The sequence below is a fragment of the Tachysurus fulvidraco genome, chromosome 2, assembly GCF_022655615.1.
Source record: "Tachysurus fulvidraco isolate hzauxx_2018 chromosome 2, HZAU_PFXX_2.0, whole genome shotgun sequence".
NCBI lineage: Eukaryota > Metazoa > Chordata > Actinopteri > Siluriformes > Bagridae > Tachysurus > Tachysurus fulvidraco.
The window spans coordinates 33,929,188-33,955,679 of NC_062519.1; the positions used below are offsets into that span (position 1 = coordinate 33,929,188).

General features: G+C 41.8%; 2 protein-coding genes across 9 annotated transcripts in view; one reads left to right on the forward strand and one right to left on the reverse strand.

The window, feature by feature from the left end:
* Window positions 1-10,007: 10,007 nt before the first annotated feature.
* LOC113652359 lies at window positions 10,008-12,512 on the reverse strand. The gene has a single exon (XM_047807529.1). It carries the CDS (start codon window positions 12,510-12,512, stop codon window positions 10,008-10,010), a length of 2,505 nt encoding a protein of 834 aa, XP_047663485.1.
* Window positions 12,513-21,839: 9,327 nt separating this feature from the next.
* Window positions 21,840-26,492, forward strand: part of LOC113652735 (transmembrane channel-like protein 3) — a 35,695-nt gene continuing 31,042 nt past the window's right edge. For 5 of the 8 annotated variants that reach the window (XM_047810491.1, XM_027161990.2, XM_027162031.2 and 2 more), the window contains exon 1: window positions 21,840-21,978. The gene's annotated coding sequence lies outside the window, so the exon portion shown is untranslated. The remainder of the gene's footprint in view (window positions 21,979-26,492) is intronic. The other 3 variants (XM_047810489.1, XM_047810488.1, XM_047810490.1) reach the window with 1 other exon arrangement.

Sequence of the window (26,492 nt, forward strand, 5' to 3'; positions counted from 1 at the left end):
TTTTTATCTCTTTGCCTAGCTTTCAGGATGTTTAAAGGATATCTCATGGCTATCACCAAATTGCTACCCGAACTGTGATGCTAGCTAACATGCCTTTTGGTACACATAACCAGCATGTCATGAATTGCAGTTAATCTATTAGAAATGAGGACGGAGTGGGAATTTATCGAGGCATCCTCTCAGATGATTTCGAGGGATTCAAAAATAGGGTGAAAGGATGCAAATGAGTTTCCAAGGAGGGAAAAGAGACAGCGGGGGGTCGGATGCCTGCTGCTTCCCCTGTAATTTTGCCTCTCTCCATTTCTCCAAGCCTGTTTGATGGAGTGCCAGCTTCAGCTTCGGTCTCCACTGTTATTTTCCAGCACGTGGACACAGTGATTTCAGACGAGACATTCTGAATGCACTACTCCAATCAGATAGCCCTCCACACCTCCCCAGTTTTCCCTGCACATTCTCCTCAAAGCTACTGCATTCTGCCACTCCGCGGAGGGAAAAATAAGGTTCTGTTCAAGCTGACATCCAATCGCGCCGCAGTCCCTGAGGCGGCGAGCGAGTGCAGTCTATGAATAATTGGAGGGATAATTGAATGTTATTAGATGGAGCACCAGAAGAACCTGATTTGCTGCGGTTGGAGAGGGAGGGAGAGCCACTAAGGCCATTTCAGGTCAACACACAAAGCATCTCACAGGATTTGTATGTCCAAATATCACACATTTTGCTTGTCAACTTTTTTCCCATCAACATAACGGTGTGCACACTTTTTGAACCCTCTGAAGGAATAACACATTACATGCACTGAATTCTTCCTTGCTCCAATTTCACTTATTCATCATGCCTTGTAAGTATGTTATTCTGATTATTAATGGTAACTAGCTTTTGTTGCCTTGCTAGTAAAATAAACTAGCTTAAAAAAATCTAGCTTTAATATAGCTAATTGTTTAAGGCATTATTTAAACCAGTGTTTCAATGAAAAGCAATCAGTGTGGCAACTAATCTCTACCTAACAGCTGCAAGCTTTACTTTATTACTTGTATGCATGTCTTTTGTAAGTTTTGCCACCTTGCTCACCACACCACTACCAACTGGGTTGAATTGTTAAACCTGGAAGCTACAACAAAGAAACGGACAACCCAAGTTCTCTGGAACCAAACTCTACCTATGTGTGCTCTTGCGTCTGATGGATTGCGTGACAAACCATGAGCTCATTGCTTGTCTAATACCTTGTATTTGTTATTTCAAGATCAGAAGCCCTGCTATTAATAAGAGTTGTAGATTTATTAGAAAGGCCACTATGAGAGGCAGGCATCTAGACGACATTGTGCAGTCTGCTCTGATGAGTAACAATGAGATCGAGCTTGGCTTTGGCTCAATTATCCCATTCTCCACCACCATCTACGTCCTCATGCACTCAGTGGTGTGTATAGCATGTGTAGATGCTTGCCTTTCAGGGCGCATATGTGTGTAGTTGTAGTTATGAGTTGCTGAAGTGCTTCCCTGGCACTCCTTTTCTTCTTTGTCTGTACTCATGTTTTGTTCTGTTGACAGAGAGAGAGTGAGAGAGAGAGAGCGCAGAACCTTGGCAGCAGTATGAGTATGAATGCTGCATGAGAGCTGTCTGTCTGTGCTTATTAATGCTGTCTGTCTGCAATGATTTTCTCCTCTCAAGCCGAGCAGTATTACAAAGAGCTACCACCTACTGTGAGCACGTACAAAACAGAAAGCCATTCACACACTCCAGAATCATTCTAAATGATTACCCTGCATGACGATGCTGCCACGGCCTGGGTGTTCCAGGATCAGCGGTTTTGCCATAAACAATGACTGGTGTATCACCATCCCATCAAATCTAGCTCTTTTTAACCACAAGCACGGAATCAAGATTGCATCCTCAGACTTGTGTATGCCTTTTATCTGTGCGCACACACACTACACGCACCCTACTGTCTTGTCTGACACAATCTGTGTAGCTCATTCAGACAGATTTTGCTTTTGAACACAAAATTAATTCCAAATGTTCTAGGCCTATTACAGAAAACAGAAACGTCACCTCACTACAAAGCTACACAAAGCTTCGATGGGCAGGAAAGAAAAATCCAAATGATGAAAGTGCGAGGAGGGAAGAAAAGCATTCACAAGTTCCAAAACCCTGAGGTGTGATACAAGGTGCTGTATGTAGTTCGAAGCGCACACACTCAAATGGCTGGTTTTTAAGATCCCAATAAAGCTCCTGTTTAGACCATGATGAAACATTGTACTTAAGGTATAAATGCTCTCAGGAAAAAGGAAATTGTCTCTCAAAAGGCTCCGGGTAAATTGTTGGCTACATTTTTGGGTTAATTGAAAATCCGCCCAGATTGACTGGCATATTAATCCTTAATGACATCTGAGATTTATTTTGTAATAAAATAATGACTTTTTTGGTTAAAATTTCCTTCCACAACATGTTGTTCTCAGTTGAGTTTTGGAAACCAGTTCACTGTATTGCTGTATTACTCTGCTTGGCCACCTGCTACTAGTGGCACTAGTAGGAATTATCCACTGCTACATAAATATCTATTTCAGAACTCTAGTGCTTTAATTCTGTTAACTGTCAAGTTTGCTCACTTCTTCATTTGTACTCTCTGCTCAAACAGATAAGGTTACACAGCTTCGATTATATATATGCTATATATGCTGTATATTATCATCAAGGCAACATCCATGACACATCATTACATTCACAGCTATCTGAGCTGAATGCTGAAACTGGTAACTGGTGTTTTCTGACATTTAACTGACATTTCCCACCTACTTGCTTATTAAACCAGTTTTCAATAGGTTTCTACTGTGATTACAATAAATATCCTACAATACTCTATATAACTAGAATCATTTAAACTGATTTAATTATTTTAATACCCAAGGGCTCAGCTATTTTTACTTTAAATCACCCAGATGTGTCTGTAAACAGAGAGACTGGGGATACAGCGACCCTTCTTTTGTGATTTACTCTACTCCCTGGCTGTGTTTATTCTTAATATAATTCCATTTATATTGTTTTCGTATCCTAATTTGTAATTTGCAATTTGTACTTAAAAAACTGTTCACAAACAATGCTAACACTTTGATGAAAGCTGGCATGAGGTTTCTTATTTATTAACTATATTGGCTTTTCTTTGTTGGTATAATCTGTCCTTATACTGTAGATTGTGTTTTCTCCTTGTGTGTATTTCTGAAGTGTGCCATAGCCAGCTTCCTGAATCTATAGCTTCGCATCATCTTCATTACACTCCAAACTCAAAAAGAAAGAGCCATCAATAATGCCCTTTCATGTTATAGGGTCAACTAAAGCATCACTTACTATACCATAAACCAAAAGAACTTCAGGAAACATACCGCCTGCTTTCCTGACGTGTCAGTAAACCCTCATTAGCCATGTGTCTGGGAGATTAACAAGCTACAATTAATATCCTTGCTTAATTTTCCCTGACAGAGTTAGTAAGTGATACTTTTTCAGCAGGAAAATTAAGACTTTACCCCAGACATCAAAAAGCTCATGTATTTTCTTTACTTGAAATGTTTAAACCCACAGCTGGCTAGCAAGTCTAATTTAAGTTTTTTCAATATGTGTAATCTGAACTTGTTCCAAGGGCCAATCAAGTGCTTGAGTTATTTGGTGCTTCAAAAAGTTCCCTATTTTTGGAGGGTCACTTATTACTTTCCTGTCGCATAATGCATGCCAGCTATTCATAATATGCTGGCTGGAAGTTATACAAATTGATCAGATTTAAACCATCTGTGTAGTGTTTGTGATAAGTAATCTTTACAAATTAAAATAGGACTTTTCACAGGTTACTAAAGCCTGGATTGTATCTGAATTTTTATGTAACATAACGCCGCTGGTGCAAAAAAAAAACAAGGCTGATTTTTTTTGTATACGTGAACCAGTTAGGAATACAGCATGCATGCAATGATAGAAAACACAAAGCAAGCTAAATCGATATGGCTAATGTCTGGCTGTAAACTAAGCAATGATGTGAGATTAAAAACCATTATTAGAAAGTAGGGGTGGCTAAAAAAGGCCAATGCTGAACTAGACTGACACCTTGTGGGGTAACTACGCTTATACAAATGTATGGTTATACAATATTATCTACCTGCAAGAATATAAAAGTACTGCCTTGATCATAAAACTGTATATAAATGTGTATACGAACTGTAGTGTATATAATGTGTATTGCAGTCCATGGGACTGCTATAGTTAGAACCACTTTGAACTACCATTGCATCTGTCAGCTTTGTAGTCTTTTGTCCTTAATGGCTATAAAGGACTGAGGAGTTACAGGAGGGATTGGTTACAGGGGCGGTGAAAGCTACAGTTTAGGGGAAGAAGCTGAACTTCAGTCTCATTGAGTGGGACTGTTTGTATGATGGCCTTGTACCTCTTTCCAGACAGTTTGGCAACAAACATTGGGTGGCTGGGTGGAGTCTAATGTTTCTGGCCTTTGTGTTTACTTGTTGTCTAGGTTTCAGAATTAATCAAAGCACTAATTAATCAAAGTGATAAGTTTCGTATCTAATGTTTTGTAGCAAAACGACAAAGCTGTGTTATTTTCTGATTCACTTCTAAAAAAAAAACAAAAACATACAGTATTTTCCGCACCATAAGGCGCAGTCTCAATTACGGGGTCTATTTCTGTACTTAACCCATACATAAGGCGCACCGTATTATAAGGCGCATGCTAAAACATACGGTCCACAAAAAAAGGTAACGGAAGCAAAACAGTGAGTTTAGTTGAACTTTATTCTACTATTTAACAATACACACACATTATTTTTTAATCAATCTTCTCCCACAAATCCATCAAAGTCCTCATCTACTGTGTCTTCTTAACTTGGCGCAGTACATTTTCCTGCTTCCTCCACTTCCGAACCATAGATACATTGATGTTGAATACTTTCGCAGCTGCTCTATTCCCATTTACAACCGTGTAACTGATAGCCTTCAATTGTGCCTCGTAAGCATCTGATTTTTATTGGCGGATGGCAAACCACCTGAAGGTGCATTTATCGCCACTTACTGGACTGGAGTGTGGAGCGCATAATGGTTAGGAAAAAACAAATGTTGTTTTGCAACATACTGGTAGTATACCTACCGGAGGCGTGGTGGAGGTAAGTATACGTACTGTACGTATTACGTAATGTCCTCTGATTGGTTTATCGCTGCCAGCGTACGTAGTGTATGCATTACGTCCCTGTGTCAGCTTACCAAAGTCACACAACAATATTTTTACAGATTTTTGGAACTCGGTGCACACATACAGTAAGGCGCACCGGATTATTAGGCGCACGGCCGATTTTTCAGAAAATTTAAGGCTCTTAGGTGCGCCTTATAGTGCGGAAAATACTGTGCCTTTCAAACTCTGGCTACATACAATCCAACATAAAAACTAAAAAAACATCTTGAATGGATTAATAAATACTGGTCAAGCCATTATAGGTATAGTGGTCCCTGACACTTCAGTGTTATTCATAACTTGAGCACTAACACTATCTTCTTTTTTAGGTTGTCACAATATAAGGTACTTGCAGGTTGGTTATTCATATGTGTGTCTACATAAATGTTGTTTTCCATCAGCTCCATATCTAAAACTCTAGGTACGTACGACAGTTCACCGGTTTTACTCTGGAAGATGTTCACTGAATAGGAGTACATGATTAGTCTCCTAGTAAAAAGTTGAATTCTGGGGGTAGTGTCCCCAACTGTTGCACAACCAAGATGCCAAGGAAAGGGTTGTAATAAGAAAGTCCTACAGTCTCTGGCATGCCCATGTCAAGCTTAGTACTTCTTTTCACCCTGAGCATAGTGCTGCTGTGTGGGTGTGAATGAATGTGTCATATGTCACAGGTTTCCAGTGTTCTGCACATTTTTGCAACTAAAAACGGAAAAAAGAAAAGAAGCAGCATATTTCTGAGTGTCTTGCTGAGACCTTAATGTCTTAACCTGGACAACAAGTCTATGATTGGTTTCTCTTTTTTAAGTAATTAATTTCCCTAGCTCACTGAACAAAATACAGCGTCTCACCTCATTGACGTTTGTGGGTGGTTGAATTTTCAGGATGGCCTCTGCTCATGTCTGGACTTTTCCCACGTCTGTGGATTTGATGTGCCCACGAAAATGGAACTCGCTCTTCAGAAAATCACAGCATTTAATTTTTTTTCTTCAGAAACGAGTGTAGGCACACGCCCTGCTTCTTTTATGATATATGCTATTCTTATTTTTAATCTCATAAGCTGTTACTTGCAGTTTAGCACATTATTCTCACTATGCATTTATCCTTCACACATTACATCTAGGCTGTAAGACAGATTGGTGCGCAGCAGTGAGATGTAAAATATCACAAGACAAGAAGTCAAGTCAATTTAAGATACAGTAATGAACAACTCAAAATGTGAACATGTGTATTATTTAAGGTTCAACGTAATTAATCATTTGAACTATTTAAGAGTCATTTTAAGCCAAACTGTTTCTTACTTGGGTTCATCATGTGTACTGTTGTGTATAAAAAGCTAGTACTATACTGTACATCCACTTGCTCAAGGGCACCTCAGTCATGGCCAGCCCGAGACTCCGACAAATGGACAAATGTGTTCAAATATATACAGTTAACAAATGTAACGCAATTTAAAACCCTGTCTTCCCTAAGAGAACTTCTGTCTTTTCATCCATTAATTCAACTATAAGTCTACATATCTAGAATTTTTGTTTTTGAGTAAAAAAATCAACACAATTAACTGAGAAGTTCCAAGATGGTGTGCGTTTTCTCTAAACACAGCTTTAGAAATGAATGAAATTCTGTCATATTTCATGTAGTAAGAGAACTAGTTAGGCTTATCGGCTTCTGATTCATTTGGTAACAATAAAACACATATAATCATTATTTTGAAAGCAAAACCTTAAACAATTAATGTTATTGCTGCTTTAAATACATGGGTTATTCCTGCCATTGTTATAGTATATTTGTACTCACTTGCAAATATTACATTGTATTATATAGTGTACAGTTTGTGTATGTATGCACAGTCCCATTCTTTGTAGATGGCAAAGTAAGAATTTCATTGCTCAGGGAAACTTGCTTTCCTCACTGGGTATATGACAATAAACGCTTTGAATCTTTGAAATAGAGTTGACATTGATAGTAATATATATAGCAGCCTAGACTTTTTTTTACACTTTTCAGAAAGGAGGTTGTAGTGTGTCAACACCTGGACACTCCAGAGCCCTTAAATAGATAGTCATAGCAACCTACATGGAGACAACAGAATTGGAGCGTCTGTTAGAAGCCATAGCTTTTGCAGCAGTCTGCTGTGTCAACAAATTCCCTTACGGCTTCTGTATAAAATCCCTTACACCACAATCAGCATCTCCCCTACCCCATCCCCACCATGGCTGGCCTTGCAAACTGTTTTCCTTCCTCACCCAAAAGGAATTGACTTTTCCACATCTGGTAATCCTAGTATTAGATTTGATTGACCTTTCTGTCCAACTATATTATATCTCCTTCAACAACACAGAAGGAGTGTGGGTCCAGTTGTTCTACTGCTCGAGAGCTTGTCTTCAGTGTCTGATTGATCTTTACTTATGCAACTGCATCACTGAGATAGTGACTTAATGCCACTGTTGTAAAGTATTGCTATCTATTATCTCTTGAACTGAAATGTGCCTGCCTGTTCATGAAAATGGATATTTGAAGTGCATACCATCTGTTCCATAATAGGAGAAAAAAAACACCTTTAGCACAACATAAAGATACTAATATCAGTTTTATGGACAACACCCTCTTTATTTTACAAGCACAGAGACGAGCTTAAAGGATTCACAATGTCCTCTGCTAACAAGAATCTAGTATAATCAGATTCGTCTCTATGATTCATCTTCATAGAGACAAAACAATTTCTTTATTAAAGATTTAAGTGTGAATTCTATGCCCCAATTTGCTTTCTAATAATATGTCAAAACCCAAAAAGGAGTCTTTATGGTGTGTGTGGAAATTTGAAATTTTCTTGACAACAAAACTATTATAGTCAGTACATCTAGGATGTTAGCTCCATAATACATAAAACTGTATCCCTCCTACCGCAGGCTGCTTATAATTTAATCTGAAATCTTCAGGGTGTGCATGCTTTCAATGCCCTTTAACATTCATTTCCCACTGCACTTATTCAAAAGCATCCAAGTCCCTAAGTCACATCTGTGTGAGCTGGAGTAGTATTGTCTGAGCATGCTGGATAACTTATTTTCTGAGAGAGATTCAGAGGTATTTCACTCTTTAGAACCTTCTAGATCAGTCTGATCACCCAAGCTCAACCAAGGCCCATTAAATATCCACTTTCATTATTGTGAATTTCTGACTAACTGGCATGTTTGTGCTGTAAGTATATATTTTAAATAACTTTATATTGTATCATATACTGTAGTATCATAAAGACTTCTGTTTATGATCATCCCACCTGGCCTTACATTTGAATTGGGGCTTTGGATTTGAGGAAAACTACACACACACACACACACACACACACACACACACACACACACACACACACACACACACACACACACACACAGAGGGGGGGGCTGCACTGTTATAGCTCAGCTTTATAAAATAAATAAAGCATGCTGGTGCCCTTTCATTCCATGGAGATCAAGTTAGACAAGTCATTTACACTGCTGGAATTGAAGAATACCTTACGACAGAGTCTCTAATCTGAAGCAGCCTTTTACAGAGAATGGATCATTTTTGATGTTTTATTATCCAGACAAGGTCAGCACAGAGAGTGGTATTGTGCAACTGGAGTGAAGTGGCTGTGTGAAAGACTAAACAGTGTAACAAAGGAGGCACTTGTTTTAGAGTGGCTGAAGCTCTGACAGGGTCGATCCCTGGGTCATAATGTTTAGAGTCTCAAAAGATTTGATTTATGTTTAGACCATGTTAAATGTTATGTTATAATGATATTGTGCTTATTTTAGTTATGAGAAGACTCCAAGTGAATGGCCAGTTGTTCATATTATTCACTTCTTCACAAGCTTCTTCACAAGCTGAGTTCTGGATTATGACACATTAACAGTTTCCAATATACAGTGTGACTGAAGGTTGATGCTAGGTGTAATTACAGTCTCTTGTATGGAGACTTCTTTTAATATCAGCAAATCTGTAGATGTGTCAGAAGTGGCAATGAACAGAGCGAGGGTAAAAACCCCAAAAAAAAAATGACGAAGAACAAAAAACAGGGAAGAAAGGCTCTGGGACTGCTTCAGGCTCAACGGCTCCTGAAGCCAGTGGGTCAGGTGAGCTTGGCATTATCCCACTGGGTTGGCAATTTGGCCTTCTGTAAGGAGTGGCAGTGGCCAGAGCAAGGGGAAAAACCCCACCCAAATTCAGGGATAATCAATTTATTAACAAAAAAACGGAAAAACATTGGGGAAAATCAAGAAAAAAAGAAACATGACATGGCTAAACAAATAGGTAACATAAACCAACACAGACAAAAAAGGGGGCTCCATGAAGTTAGATGCAATGCGGTGGAAATAAATAGAGGTTAAAATTAGCCCCCACTAATTTTACTGCAGAGAATGCTTGCAGTTTGCCAACAATCATGGACAACACACCCTGAAACGTTGGGTTACTTAACGTAATCCCCGGTTCTATGATAACAGAGTGAGGTGTTTCACTATGGGAATCGCTTTGGGCGTGATCAACTGCGGAAGCTCTTATGACACCACGTCTGTCTTTGACAGACAGGTCGACCTGCGACCAGACTCCGCCCTGTCTTTATCAGCCAGGTCGACCCCTGTCTATGTCATTAACGAGATTTCTTCCCGTCCAAGTGCAAGGAGGGAAGTGCTGGTGAAACACCTCACTCTGTTATCAAAGAACCGGGGATTACGTTAAGTAACCCAACGTTCTTTTTCTAACTTCACTCGGTGTTTCACTATGGGAGATATAGACAGCTCCCGGATTGCACCCACATTACTGTTTCCAAACGGGTACAGTAGTCCCGGCACCCAGCACTGCGTGTGCTAAGGACGGTTCCCCAACGTCTAGCCTACACGCCGCCGAGCAAATGTCCAGAACGGAAACCCCTCTGAGTAAAGCCCACGACATGGCCATACCCCTAGTGGAGTGGGCTCTCAACCCCTCAGGGGGCTGAAGACCCCTGCAACCATAAGCCACAGATATCGCCTCCACAATCCAGTGGGAAAGCCGCTGTCGAGATAACGGTTTCCCTGTGTGAGGAGTAGCCCAGGACACAAACAGCTGTTCACAAGTTCTGAAACCAGCTGTCCTGTCCACATACACATGAAGAGCCCGCACCGGGCATAATGTATGAAGTCTCCGCTCCTCCGGAGAAGAAAACGATGGAGGCTGAAAAGCCGCCAGTTCGGTAGACGGACACCTATATGTCGACTCCAAAACCTTGGGCACAAAAGCAGGGTTAGGACGAAAAGTGACTTTAGTGAGCCCCGGAGCGAATTGTAAGCAAGACTGGCTAACAGACAAAGCATGTAAATCACTCACACGCTTGGCTGTCACCAAAGCCAGGAGCAGTGCCATCTTAAGAGAGAGATACTTAAGACTCACTGCCTCCATTGGCTCGAAAGGATGTCGAGACAAGGCTTCTAAGACGATGGGCAAATCCCACAAAGGAACCAACCGCCTAGACACCGGCCATAAGCGGTGTGCCCCCTCCATAAAACGACTTATTAAAGGGTGCTGGCCTGCTGACTTGTTACCAAAACCTACATGGCAGGCTGAAATAGCTGCCAGGTACACCTTAATGGTGGAGAAAGCCTTCCTTTTATCGAGCAGATCTTGGAGGAAGCATAATATATCCCTAACAGAGCACTGAAAAGGGATAATCACTCTCCGCCCACACCATTCTTCAAACACACGCCATTTATTATTATAAAGAGCGCGGGTAGAGGAGGCTCTCGCACTCTGTATAGTATGTATAACTGACGAGGGCAAGCCCGCCGCATTCAGATTCCACCTCTCACGGGCCAAGCCCAGAGGGCTAACATGTCCGGATGAGGATGGTAAATCTCCCCTCCCGCCTGAGACAAAAGGTCCCCCCGTGGGGGGAGGGGCCACGGCTGCTCCGACAATAGTTGGACTATCTCCGCCACCCAATGTCGGGATGGCCAGCATGGGGCTATCAGAATCAATGACAGGCACTGCTCCCTCACTCTGGCTAAAGTGGGGGAGATTAAGCTCAGAGGGGGAAATGCATACAGAAGCACGTCCGGCCACCGATGGGCCAGAGCATCCACACCCAACGGTGCATTTTCGTCCACCAGAGAGAAATACAGAGGACAATGTTTTTCTCGCGAGGCGAAGAGATCGACGGCAGCCTGACCGTACCTCTGCCATACCTGGCTCACCACCTGAGGATGGAGTTTCCACTCCCCGTAAAGGGGATTTCCCCTGGACAGTAAGTCTGTCCCTCTGTTCAAGATCCCCGGAACGTGAGTCGCCCGGAGAGACAGAAGCCGTGTGTCGCTCCACACGATCAGCCCTGCCCATTAGGGTTGCTCCCCAACCCTTTAAGGACGCGTCCGTTGTCATAGTTACTCTAGATGACACCGCCCGCAAGGGAATCCCCGATCTGAGCGTCACAGGGGCTTTCCAGTGTCTGAGCGCTTCGACGCACGCATGATTGACTCTCACCGGTCGGCTGAGGTGCTGGCGAGAGCACAGACGCAAGCGTGCGATCCAGCGCTGAAAATCATTCATTTTGAGTAGCCCCAAATGCACCACTGCGACCACCGAAGCCATAAGCCCCAGCATTCGTAAGCACAGCTTGTACGAGACCACTCGTCCCCTCTGAAAACGAGCGAGACATTGTGTGAAAGACGCTACTCTCTCTTCCGTCAATGTGACTCGATACGACAGGGAGTCCAAGTTGAGCCCTAAATACTCTGTATGTTGAGAGGGCACCAGCCGGCTCTTCATCATATTTATCCTGAAACCCAGGTCTCTGAGGTGATTCAGGACAATTTCTGCGTCTTTTATGGCTTGCCCCCTAGACGACGAGCATATCAGATAATTGTCTATGTAAGACAATATCCTTATGCCCTTGTCCCTCAACGGGAACAGGGCTGCCTCCACACATTTGGTAAAAACCCTCGGAGCTAACGACAGCCCGAACGGTATAGTCTGAAATTCGTATGCTGTGCCCCGGTATGCAAACCTGAGGAATTTCCTGTGAGAGGGATAAATATCTATGTGAAAATACGCGTCCGCCAGATCTATCGTCACGAACCAATCGCCTGGACGAATCGATCGACACAGCACCTTGTGTGTCAGCATCTTAAATGAATACTTTCTGAGGTGCCTGTTTAATACACGCAGATAACGGGAATAGAAGCCCTGATGGCTCTCCCCCCCGTGTACCACTCTGATTGCCTGCTTGTGCAGGAGGGTTTCGATTTCGGCCGTCAACACACGAGCCGATTCTCCCTCGGCCACCGACATGATCAGCCCTTTGAAACGAGGCGGTTACATGGCAAATTGGAGCCTGTATCCCCGTGAAACTGTTGCTAAAACCCACGGGTGAACCACGCATGCGCGCCAGCTGGCTACGCGGGTCGAGAGAAGGCCCCCGTACACTTCCGCCTCGCCATCGTCGCGCAGTGATGACGTCATCACATGCGCCGAGCGGGCTCCCACTGACGGGAAAGTGAGCACTGCCCCCGTCTTTCATGTCTTTGCATTTTTCGGGATTTTTTAAACATATCGCCCTCGGCTGTTTGCCTGGCTGCGATAGTGCGACATTTATTGTCATGTGTCTTGAACTTGGGGAGCATATCGCCCTCAGCCCGTGGCTTGGCTGCGATAATGCATGTTTTAATGTCAATTCCCCTGTGTGTGTGAGTGCTTGGTGACACTGCACATGGCTCTGACCTCCCTCTCTTCGCTGAACTGGAGGAGAGCGAACATAATGAGCCCCTAACAAACTCGGAACAGAAGGGCTGAACTCCCGCCTTCTTCTCTTCGCCGGCGAAGAGAGAAGGACCGGGGAAAAACTGTGCGTCAGGTCGCACGCTTCTTCTTCCTTTCCTCGGGGTGGGGCGGACGGTTCCTAGCCACCGCCGCCGCAAAAGAATGCTTTCCCCAAGGTCCGGAGCCATCCGGATGCGGTCGCTGACCGACCTGTCCGCTGTGAGCAGGTCTCGCGGTCATCGGCTTCCATCTCGATGCTGCGGCTGCTGCGAAGCCCTGCCGCGTAGGCTGAGAGGGTGGTCGCGCCGCTTGCTTGCGTGGCGAACAGAGGTGAAAAGCCTCATCCTCCTGTTTCCTGAGTGTGCTGGTTTCTCTCATTTTCTCGAGAGCGGGCCCAAATAAGCCCTTAGTCTGGTCGTAAGGGGCATCCATCACCTCCGCCTTCTGAGCGTCGCCCAGGCCTGACAGGTTTAACCACAGTGCTCTCTCACCAGACACGGCCAGGCCCATGACGTGGCCGCAGCCCTGAACCGCACCGCGTGAGGAGCGCAAAATCAGGTCGTTCACAACACAGATTTCGTCCCAGAGTACCGAGCTCGGTACACCTGAGTCCAACTGCCGCCCCATCGCCTCCAAAATCTCCGCTTGTTATGCCGACAGTAAAGTCACAGCATTCAGCGAACATACGGACTGCCCCGCGTACTTGTACATCCTCTGAAAAGTCGCGGCGGTCAAACGGTCCGTCTTGCTCGGCAGTGAAAACTGCGATGAGGAGGAAACAGATGGTCGATTCGGGTGGAGTTGATACGCCACCGAAGGCTCCACTGCTGGGGGTCCGGCCAACCCCAGCTCCTCCATCCCCTGAATCTCCAACATCAAGTGTCCCTTGGTGGGGAGCTTACTCTTAAAGGGGCTAGACCAATACCGAGACATCTCTTTCATGCACGCAGGCACGGCAGGCAAGAGCTGTCTCGCTGCCGAGTGGGTCGGCGGCAGCCTTTTCCCATCGTAGAGGTCTCTCACGGCACCCTCGGCAGCTTTGGCGACTGGCCAGGCCAGGCCCAGCTTCATCGCGGCCCGTTTGCACACTTCGTGCAGGCTGCTGTCAGCAGGGGGGGCCGAATCGGTCGTGCTAGGCGGTCTAGACTGTTGAACTGGGAAGGGGGAATTGTCTTCCTCCTCTTCTTCGTCCATGCCTAGATCGAGGAGGTCAGAGTTAGCATCGCCATCTGTGTCCTCGTCCCCCAGTTCGTCATCCACCTGCATGAGCAGGCCATCGAACCGCGGAGGCATGTCCGGGGACTCGGCTTCCATCATGTCCGCCCAGCTCTTGCTAGCTCGCGGCGGATGGGCCATATCTGTCCAGGCAGCTTCAGACAGGCAAGGGTCCTGCTGGTTAGCCACCGACACTTTCAGCCTCCTTTCCAAGATTTTCACCGGCAATGACGCACAGTGAGCGCATGTCTGCGGGTCCGCTAGCGACATCTGAGCGTGCTTCGGGCCCATACACACAATGCACATAGGATGAGGGTCCCTGCCCGAGATGGTAGCTCCACATGATGATGGACACGGACGGGATACAGCCTCCCTAGTCTTCGACTCATGCCCTTTGGCGGGGGTAATTGCCGTCGACATAGCGCAGTCCAAAGACTCGTCACAACACGTTAGGCTATTAGACTTTGGATTAAAATCTCCAGCAGGTCCGCCTTGACGCGTAGACCGAAGCAAATTAGATGCTCCCTACCGCTGTAACTAAACACGCAGCAGGAGGTAAGAATAGCTCGCCACGACGCGGATGCTATTCCAGATGTAGGGTTGTCACTCACCGCAATCCCTCTACTGATGTCACGTTCGGCGACGGAGTCCAATAACGGTCCGTCTAATGAACAGTTAAGCGAGATCAGCAAGTCGGGATGCGCTCAGAGAGCTTGCTGCAGTCTCCCACGGGAAGAAAGTGCGAATGACGTAGATTGATCTGGCTGATAAAAACAGGGCGGAGTCTGGTCGCAGGTCGACCTGTCTGTCAAAGACAGACGTGGTGTCATAAGAGCTTCCGTAGTTGGTCACGCCCAAAGCGATTCCCATAGTGAAACACCGAGCGAAGTTAGAAAAAGAACCCTGAAGGATTTGAAGTAAACTGGATCCTGTACCCTTTTACTATGGTATCCAGGACCCACTGAGACATGTCTGGCAGAAGTTCAAACCCTGCCCAGTCTGAGAGTGGTGTTAACCTGGTGCCCTGAAACAGCACACTGGAATGTCCTAACCCAGGGTACAGATCTGTGCAAGGAAGAGGAGTGGAAGGAACAGACCTAACTGTTCCACAAAGTGCCAGAGGTGACAGGGCAGGGAAGCCTTCCTGAAAAGGAAGGAAGTAAAATGCAACTTGTTATGCAAGGAAGCCCTCGGGTGTCAGGATTCCTTCTTAGCCCACCTGGCCGAGATGACAGACCTAATGTCTCCTCTCACCTGACAGGTCTGGGCTTGGGCACACTGACTGACCTCCCTAGTCTTGGCCCAGACTGCTTGCCGTGGTGATGGATAAACTCCCAAAACGTCCAGGGGCCTCCAGGTAAAAAAACGTACCCTTCTTTTTATTGCTGTTAAATTAAACAACAGGTGTCTCTCCATAGCAACCAGCACAGCCATTGAACAGACTATGGATTGGGCCATCTTCTCTGTGGCACAAAGGGCGAGATCCATGGCTTAGCAGAGCTCAGCTCCCACCTGAGCGTCCAATCCCTCACCACCATCGAGCTCTGTCAACAGGTCAGCCTGGTAGGACTGCAAAACTGCCATGGTGTGCATGGCCGTACCCTCTTGGCCTGCTGCCATATAGGCTTCACGTACAAGGGCTGAAGTAGCTCTACATAGCTTGGAGGGAAGTGCAGACTTCCTCCATGTGTGTGAAGTAGGAAAGAGATAGCTTGCAAGCTCACAATCCTAAACATCACCCCATACCCATGATTTTTAAGCCTTATAATGACTGAAAAGTTAGACATGGCTGAGGAAAAAAGCCACGCTGAAAAGGGATTTCACCAAGACAATGGATGCTTGGTAACTTACCTTTGCTTAACTCTGACAAGACAGAAGCCAGAAGTAAGCTTTATGTAAGCTAATTACAGAGTAAGTGTGGATGGTCTTTCTATTTCATCATGTACAGCAGTAAAAGACCTTGGTGTGATTTTTTTTTGTGACCTTGGTGTTATTTGAAACTCACAAATAATATCACAAGGGTAGCCTTCTTTCTTCTCAGAGATATTGCTAAGATAAGAAATATGATGCTGAACTACATGATGCAGAAACATTAGTTCATGAATTTGTTTCCTCAGTTGGCTTATTGTAATGCTTTAATGTCTGGATGTTCCAGTAGGAGCATAAACAAGCTCCAGAGTAGCTACTGTATAGTCCAAACAAGAACCAGAAAATATGAACACATCACATCTATCTAATCCATACTGTATTGGCTCCCAGTCAATACTAAATACTTTTACTAACCTATAAAGCACTAAATGGTCTCGTGCTGCAGTACCTGAATACCTTTTGTTTTTTATGATCCATCACGACTACTTCAATTAAAAAGTGCAGGATTTGGTAGTACCAAATGCAAAAGGCTACAACAGGGGGCAGAGCTTTTTCATCCAGGTATCCCAGCTCACCAAACACTCTATGCCCATGAAACTTCCAGATCACAGTAGGAGCATATAGGAATAGAGTGTTTGGTGAGCTGGGATACCTGGATGCTGTCACCTTACCACCTTCTAAAGTCGCTCAGGAGTTTGCTGACTCTGGAGTGGTACATCCTAGGAAGCCCTCATGTCCATGTCACCTTCTCGCACCTTCTTTCGGACCTACTTCATCAATCCTGATGCCCTACCCCTGGTTGGAGTAGTGTTGCCCAATGTACACTCTGCTTGGGATTGATCTGCATGGACAGAAAGTGACTCATGGGATTGCTGTGGATGGGGTTGCCCAGAGACTGTCATGCCTTGTTTGACCCACTGTTACTGCGTAAACCAGCTTTATGGTTGGGTCTTCATCAGTGATTATTTGAAGACTTTGGCAGGAAGAAAGTAGAGTTGGGTCCTTGGTGAATTCTGAATTTGTGCTGACCCATTAGATTACTCAACTTCAAAACTGGTAAAAAAGGACATTACATTTACAGTACATTATTTACTGTCCAGTGTCACTCAAATGAGGATGGGTTCCCTTCTGAGCCTGGTTCCTCTTAAGGTTTCTTCCTTATATCATCTAAGGTAGATTTTTGCAACTGTCACCTCTGGCTTGCACATTAGGGATAGACGTCAGAGATATATAGTTACTTAATTTTTAACTTTCATTTTTAATCCTGTTTCTATATACTTCTTTAAAGCTGCTTTGAGACTATTTGAATTGTTAAAAGCGGGATACAAATAAATTGAATAACTGACCATTAAAATTAGCACAGAACAGAATTATAGAATAAAGTAAAGAAAGTAATAAGAGAATAAATGTGTCGGGTCAACTGTGAAGCCAGTTCCCCAGAATCCACTGCATCCTACAGACCTGGCTTCGTCAGACTACACTACCAAGAATACACCACCACTGACACGTTTGCAGACACTGGGCTATTGAGCAAACGTGCCTGTTTCCAATCTCATACGCAAATATAAAAAGGACACGCACTCATAAGCACAAATTTGAAATAAGCACTCAGTTTGTGTTTTTGCTTCTTACAAATACAGAGCCTTGTTTTCCAGTGTGTGTATTATCATGGTTTTGATTCTGCTATTCTGCTACTTTCTCAGGAATACTTCTAATTTTCCAAGCTTGTTCCATGCCCTGTATGTGTCTCACCTGACCCACACCTATTATTTATGTTGATTTTTCCTTATGTTGATTGTCTTTCTTCCGAACGACTTCAGTCCAGGTGTAATTAAAGTAAGGGTAAATATAGAGAAACATGATGTTTTTAACCACAAGGAAAATCCAAAAAAGCAAATAAAAGTCAGGGCAAAGAGTTTAAATTCAGGACAGGAAGTCACTAAACACCACACAGCACTAAGCTAAACACAGCTAGGGATTTACACAGGAACTAAAATTATCTAGTTTTTGCATCATGATAATGCATTGTGTTTGCTTCATATACTATATATAGAAGTGTTGAGCAGGAGGTGCAGTATCCAGAGCATATTGTAAAAGTCAAATTTCCCCAAGGTACAAACAATATGAATGCAACTCAATATAAGAGTTTGCAAATTGGACTACATCCCAGAGGTCCACTGCATAACATACATCTTTAAGGACTCCACTCCAGAGACAAAAAATTATTCCCTCAAAAGTTCAGTACCTTATTTCTGAGAATATTTCAGTCACTCCTGAACAGGGATCATACATATTTATTTTAAAATTCAATATATTTTAAAATAATTTGCTCTTCATTCAGAACTTTTTTTGCAAAAAGAAAAAAACAAAACAAAACCACCTTATTACTGAAGTGAATTATTGACACTGTTTCAAATGTACAATAAATCTATAAATATAATTTAAAAAAAGAAAAAAAAGAAAAAAAGAAAAGAAAATGTACAATAAATCTGTCAGAATCACTGGAATGAATTGAAGAAACTTGGCTTGTCACATTGACCATTATCATCAGCTACACAATTACAGCTGAATGAAATGTGTTTAAATAAAATGTAGCCAATCAAAATGGAGTATTTATATTCAGCAATAGACATCAGATTCATATATGCTGGAAATTGAGAGGATTTGAGAGGATTCTCAAGGGTTCACCAAGGTCAAAAAGAAGTACAAAGTCTCTTTTGTAGTTCAGGCAGCACTGGTGCTGAGCAATGCTCACGTTTCTTTCTTTCTTTTATTTTTTTTTCAATACTCCCATAAAGAAAAGAAAACAAAGTACATCATTTGTATTGGACATGGAGCTTCCAAAGACAGACAAAATGCACATGTTTTTTGTATATTTTTTTGCTATTTCATCACATTCTTGCTGGAAAAAACCTGCTGGATTGCATTAGAATTCACAATCTGATCACAGTACCTAATGTGATTAGCAAACACTAGTCACATATTTGCGGCGCCGCTCCAAGGCCAGGCTAGCTTGTTAAGGGATGAAGCCTAGATCAGATAGCATAGATATATTTAAGCTTATATGACAGAATATCAGTTTGGGTTACACTCTGCTTCAAACCCATTAAATCGAATGACTCCATATTTAGAATTGTTTTTCTGATTTTAAAGGAATTTGGCCATGGGATCATCCTTGAATTGTGTTTGTGTGTCTGTGTGTGTGTGATGTTTCCCAGGCAGATAATTTGAAAAGATAAAGTATCTCAGGCCAGCAACATTGATGTTGAAACTGAACAATATAATGTAGTTCCCTAGAACTTACAGTATGTCAAATGAAGAAAATCTGTGCCATCTGTACTAAATCAGCACCAGACAACATACAGGGAGCGAACGTCTGGGGCAGCAGCAGCTTGCAGAAGAGTCCAACATAACGTGCAAGCAAATGAGACGAGTTCAGAGAAGGTTCACTTTCACATGAGGACACTTGTGTCTGCCTGCTACAAATGTGGTCTCTTCCAATTCTAGTGCAACACTGAGACTAATCAGCACTCAACACAGCGAACATCTCAAGTCCAACAGCTCACGCACATGCTAAAGTCTGTGGTACATTACTGAGTATCATTAAAATGCATCAATGCATGAGAAGTTAAAGAGAGAGAGAGAGAGAGAGAGAGAGAGAGAGAGAGAGAGAGAGAGAGAGAGAGAGAGAGAGAGATTACGACTGGTGTTGTTTATTGTGTTTGTTGCCTTTTTGGACTCCTTTATCATTTGTAATGTTGCTCCCATTTATACCAGTTCGGCTCAAGCCCAGCCATTTTATTTTTCATGATTGAGGACAATGTCCAGAGACAAGCTGTGTCGTGTTGAGGTTTTGTTCAAACCGACCATCGAAAACACCCTCTCTAATGAATGTTTTTTTTTTCATTGGTTGTTGCATTAAATCTTACCCATATAGTGCTATTTTCTGATTGGCTGATAAGTGTCAGGCTCGACTAAGAACTAAGACGCGTTTGATTCCTGCCCGGTTTAGAGACAGCGGTGCAGACTGATACATTTTGGGCGCTGCAGCATATTAAACATATGATAAATAGTCAAAAAGTTTTTCTGAGTGAGAAATACAATGTGTGGCGGGAGAGTGTGACAAAAGACCCAAATGCGTGACTGTCACTCTCAATGCGTGACACTTGACAGCCCTGAAGTAATGTCATGAATTTATTGTTGTGCTTACATCATTACATTATAGATACTTAAAAATGCAGGGCCACATTTGTATTTATTTATTTGATCAGTACAGTGGTGGCTTATTGGTAGCTCAATAAAAGTATCGGTGGCCCCTTGTGCATTTAACCCAGTTGCAGTGATCTGTGATGTACTGATTGGTTCAGCCTAAAATACCACCATACTCTGGGCTCACTTCCTGCGAGATTAAGGGTTGTTGGGGTCTTAGATAGATTAGACCATTGCAATGACATTTGAGAGCTTGAAATGTTACTTAAAAAAACTGGGGGGAGTTACAGTAGTGTGTGAGATGAAAAACATATAGGCTAAATATAGTTTGCATTACATAACCACACCGCATGATCTACAGTTTTTCAGGAGCAGGGGATGATTGATTGAGTATCTCTTGATAAAGTTTCCACAGGACAAGAGGGATGCCTCTATGCCTGTCATGGTATTACCATTAAGAAATTGGAGGTGAGGAAAACACCTAAGCAAAATAAAACATAGTCTAATTAACAAAGACTATTTCTTTTTCAGTCGAAACTGTTTGAAATACTTCTCAGAAAATGCAGTTGCAGAAATGTGAATGGGAGGAGTATATAGGGGTCATGGAAAAAGATGTTCCCTGTTTAGTCTGGTTATTCTCAATGATTTTTCCTTATTTTGTATCCACCGTCACCTCTGGCTTTCTTGTTTTGGATCTACTGTGTAAGCCAGATTTTTCTAATGCTGTCTTATGATTGTGTCTACTGTTAAAAACACTACAACGTAAGTCTTGGCAAGACTGTGGACCAGTAGACATGCATTTTACTCTTGACCAGATTTATAAGTAGTCAAGTGAGTTTGCTAATCCAGTCAGTATGTGGATTTGGAGGAGGTATAAGACGCACACACTAAACTATTCCAACAATAAACCTCTTAAGGCTATGTTTTTGGAAGGTGGGCAGAAACTAGACTGTGTTACCTGGAGATAACTTTTCAGAAACAGGAAGAACATTAACAGAAAATTTAATTTGGGGTCAACATCCATGTTATGCAAGATCACTACTGATTGCTCCACTGCATTTCTCTACAACACTACAGAAGAATATCCTGGAAAGTTTTCCTATCCTGGAGTAACTAGCCTAATGAAATTAGAGTTATTGCAATTATATGTGAATAAAAACATGTGCCTCTGTGTGTAGCTCTTCACTAACTGCAAGTGATTTGCTGGACTTATTCATCCACCATGTCAGAATCCCTATGTTGGTCACTATATTAAGCATCCCTATACCTTTCCTTAAATATTTGTTCCTTTAATACCGCTATTATTTTTTATAAAGGGTTAATTATTTTTATAAAGGCTCTCAGTGGACAGTTTGATGTTGACAAATGTTGGATACCTTTATTTAACGTTTATATATCTGACCTACATCAGAACACATGCTAAAAGAAAAACAAGTAAATGAGTGAAAATCCTGCCTCTATTACCCGTATCTGTTTATTCCACTAGATGGCAGAGTTGCAACAGTGTGGACAAAAGTAGAAAAATCTCCATTCATAGATGCACAATTCAAAGTCTCACTTTTAAGCTTTTAATCGAATTGCCAGATTTATTGACACAGTGTCATAGATTAAATACCACCCTTAACAGAATGGGGATTGAGCACTGAAACAAGTTTAAAGTTTAGAAAACGGCTACTGTTGCATGCAGATGTGGACGCAACTGCAGGTACAGTACTTAATGCTTTTTCAATAAAACTTGGAAACAAATCTAATAAATCAGAAATCAATAATAGGTCTGAATTAAATAATAGGTACAGCTCATGCTTTGTATGAACTTGGGCAAGCAAGAGGAAGAAACTATAAACAGAATAAGGCCAAAACATTTGGCTATCATACAAGAAACAAAGGTACAGAGCGTTTATTTCGCAATGAGAGAGTGAACTGAATGTGCTTTTATACTGTGAGTGTGCTAGGATGTGATTGTGTGTGTGTGTGTGTGTGTGTGTGTGTGTGTGTGTGTGTGTGTGTGTGTGTGTGTGTGTGTTATTAGTAATTTAGTTAGAGTGAATGTGAGAGAGTTTGGGTGTTGGTGTCCATTTCAGTAGGCCTTGCAATGTACTACGATGCCTTTTTTCCAGTTCTGTGACCTGCACACAATCAATTGTAACAGTGTAATTTGAACAGAACAGCCGTTTGGACACATTGCAAAATCAGACACTTTGGACAAAACCCTAAAACTCACACACTTTGGATTTTACTCCGCTTATCTCTGAGTCGCTTCACTTCATGGGCAGTGACACAAGAATGGCAGATAACTGGTTTATTGGCTATAATTTGACCGCTCATTACATTTCAGTAGTTTACATTTGGACTCATTTACATTCAATCTGTATTATTAAACTTTTTAAACCAAACAAACAAATGTCTAAGAGCTGCATTGCAATTCTGTGCTTTTGTACAAGATGAACATTTCCATATATTATTGTCACATTTTATTAATGCAGAACAGCCAATGTGATTACAAGGCTGAATAATAAGATGGAAACATAAATCCATTTCATTAGTTATGCCTTCGGTGGAATTTGAAAGTATGTGTTGTTTATTAGTAGTAATTTAGACCTTTACAGATTTTGACAATGTGTAATAAATTCTGTTTAATGGCATAAAAGTTTAGAAAACAAGAATCTGCTTAAAATGAGGTGCAAGTTGTTGAACAATACTAGTCCGGATGTGCATGGATAATATAGGAGAGAAGCAGGACTTCCTAGTAAAATGGATTGTAAATCAATGCATGTTCATAACATCTGTTTTGTAAAAGACATTGTCATTTATAATATGAATATAATTTCAGGTATTTCACTCCTTTGTTCAATTCTCAAAATATATATAGACAATTTATCAAGTAGTTATACAAGCATATGCTATTATGTGTCAAGATTTTGGTATTGTATGGATCTAAAGGGATTTGTGCAGTATATTAGTGATTTATTTAGCCCCCAGAGTATTTGTTTGTACAAGCAGCTGGAGCTGTTGCACAACCTAGCAAAACAACTTTGCACATCTGTGCCCATTTATGTTGGTGACCATGCCGTGCTTTACATAAGCAGGCATTTTGCAGGTCATTACACATGCCAATGTATTTCTTGGGATCCATGGAGGATTTGGGATCATACTTTATGGTGCATTATTACATGGACTTTCATCATGCACTTCATCTAAATTCAATCTGTGATCAATCAAGTTCTTCTTTGTATTTTGTGATGAAGCATCGAACTCTTCCAAAAGCGCATGGACATCGATGCAATAGTTCTACTGTCATGTATGGTCCAAACCACCAGAGGACACAAGGCATTGATTGTTGACTCACTTTTTTAGTTATTCCAGTCTATTAGTTCCACTGTTTTTTTTTTTCTTCTTAAAAAGCACATGGAGGTTTCAATCATCTTGAAACTTTACAGTTTGTTTTTCTGTGCTTGTAAGATCATAAGATAGGCATGTTTTTTGGTCAGATTACCTAGGAATGTTTTTTTGCCAAGTCTTCTATTTGTCTGTCCCTCTGGATTTGTTTGAACATCTGATCTCTGGTATTTTGACCCTACCTTGCCTCTATATATTTTGGGTTTTGGATTCGTCTAATATTTGAGGATTTCCTGGGATTGACCCTGGGATAGCTTGAGCTTGCTTTGTCTGTTATTAAAACTCTGCACATGAATCCTAAGAGCCTATAATATCTAAGAGTCTTTTATAACAACCAGCAGTTTTTTTTTTGTCATTTATTTGTTATCTTCACTGTTAAATATAATAAATTATAATATCTCCCATTCACTTGTTTTTGGTCAGTTGGTGGAAGCATCTGCTGAATTAATAATTAAAACGAACAGAAAATATACTGTGTATTTTGGAAAGATGGCTTGAGAGCAATTCCACATGAATGTCAACCACACAACAGTATAATAAGGCTGTGGCACGGATCAAATCATTCCTAAATTGCCCACTTAACTTTTTAACTTCTTGGATCATATTTTAAGGAAATAGTAGTCCATATAATTTCTCCATCAAACTTGAACAAGCTTTATACATAGAGCACTCAACAGGGACATTTTTTTTAAGTGTGCCCCATTTTTATCATGTCCATACATCTTGTAAACAGTCATGGCACTCTTGAGAGACTTTGAACTGGAATACCTGAAAGAGTTGAAATTTGAACCTGTATGCCTGTCCTTGGAAGGCAAACCTCAGTAAAATGTGTGATCTGGGGCAATGATCTGGAAACAGGAAACCATGAACATGAACCATGTCCTGCAGTTGGGACTTACAGATGAATTACATCTGACAACATTAGCATTAGGAAAAAGGGGGGCTTTAAGGTACCAATTAAACTCCTTATAGTGTGGAATAGATATCAGACAGATATCACCATCCCTTTTGTTTTAATTAAAAGGTACATTGAGCAGAACCCCTTATTCTAAACTGTAAGGCTTTCCTTCTTGATTTACCTTCCAACAAGAGAAAGAGGATCTTGGTTCAGAGTAACAATCTTTTAAAGGCTGATTTGTTTGACACAGATCTCCAAGAATCCTTTTGGCTGATCCCTGTGACAGTGTCATCAGGATTCCCTGATTAAATTGTTGCTGGCCAGTGAGAACTGTTTCTGGCTGTGAATAACTCCACTGCCCATCCTTTAGAGGTTTAAGACATGCCCTGTGTTTTGAACACAGGTTAGGAAAGACAAAGGAAAACATCTTGTGGGTGTTTGATTGTGTATTTGAGATGCAGATACTTAAAAGTATTGTATAGTATTTGGTAATGTTTATTTTATGATTCTGTCATAGCCATGGCTTCTTATTATGCTTATCATTTGTTGGCAGACTAGGTCATTTATGTTGATTATCCAACAATTGGACCAAGTTAGACTCTTACAAACAAAAAATAGGATGTAGTGTTCAGTACATTATATAACTGAGACTCTGTATGTAATAACATGGGATTATTTTAATCCTGACACAAATTCTTGTTTGTCCATGTAGCCATGTAGCTGTATCAATGGATTTTTTCCACTCAGTTTCAACAAATCCTATTCTACACTAGGACCACCTCCTCTCTTAAACTGTTTTTTTTTTTTACAGAATTGCTGCAGACAGCCTCTCATTAACTCAGATGTTGGAGTAAATTAATGTTAGAAAACCTTTGTTAAAAACCTACAGTTTATTAGAAGAAGACAACATTGCTTGTTAGAAAATCGGGAACAGAAAACAGCGTCGGCCATGATAAAGTGCCCCAGAAGCTGTGAGGGTTAAGGGCCTTTTCTACGAGCTCAAAAAAGTTCGCTTTGCAGTTTTGTGACTTCAAAATATTTTCGTCTATGGCATTTTACAGACACCCTTATCCAGAATGACTAACATAATGACATCTTATTTTATACAAGTGAGCAGTTTTGCTCAAAGGCCCAGCAGTGGTCCAACCTCTCAACCACCAAGCTTCTACTGAACCCCCGACCTTGTAATCAGTAACCCAGAGCCTGCAACCCAGAACCTATTATAAATCAAGGACACAAAATCACATGATAAGAATGACCTTTTTATCACCCCAATTTGTGTGGTACTGATGCATCAATCTTCAATCTGTAACTGCCTTTCTGTCTCTTCATTCAGTTGCCTATAGGATCTTGTTTAGCCCCTGGTGTATTACATATTTTTCATAAATGTCCTTGAGTTAAGGTTGTGGATGTTGGTGGGGAGAATCAATTGTTAAAATCTCCAAAGGTACTAAGACTTTATAACTTGACTTTACTTCAGAAGGTCACGTCTGAGAAGCATGCTCCACCATGTGTTATATATCAGTTCAGTGCACTCCATGAGTTTAAACTTCATTTTGTGTGCATTTCAACATAACACAATACACTATTTTAATGATGCCATTAGTGGTTTCATTAGAAATTTCTCTGGAGTCCTTTGTAATAGCTGTGGATATGGAGTAAAAGAATATTCTAGGTTCTTATTCTCACAGGCTTTACCGTCTTTGTCTTGTCCTTTAGCTGCGAAGCCGCTTTATTGCTAAGTAGATAAACCGTGCTATTGGATTTACAGAGGGGTGTACAATCGCCTGGTGCTCGGCCACTGGGTCTTTCACAGCTTTGTGATTCAATTTGGCTCAGCTTGATTGTGTCTGAGAGTTATAGTGTAGGTTCTGATCTCAACTCTTGAGTCAGGGCTCCCAGAGTAACCATAAAGATTATGGTGA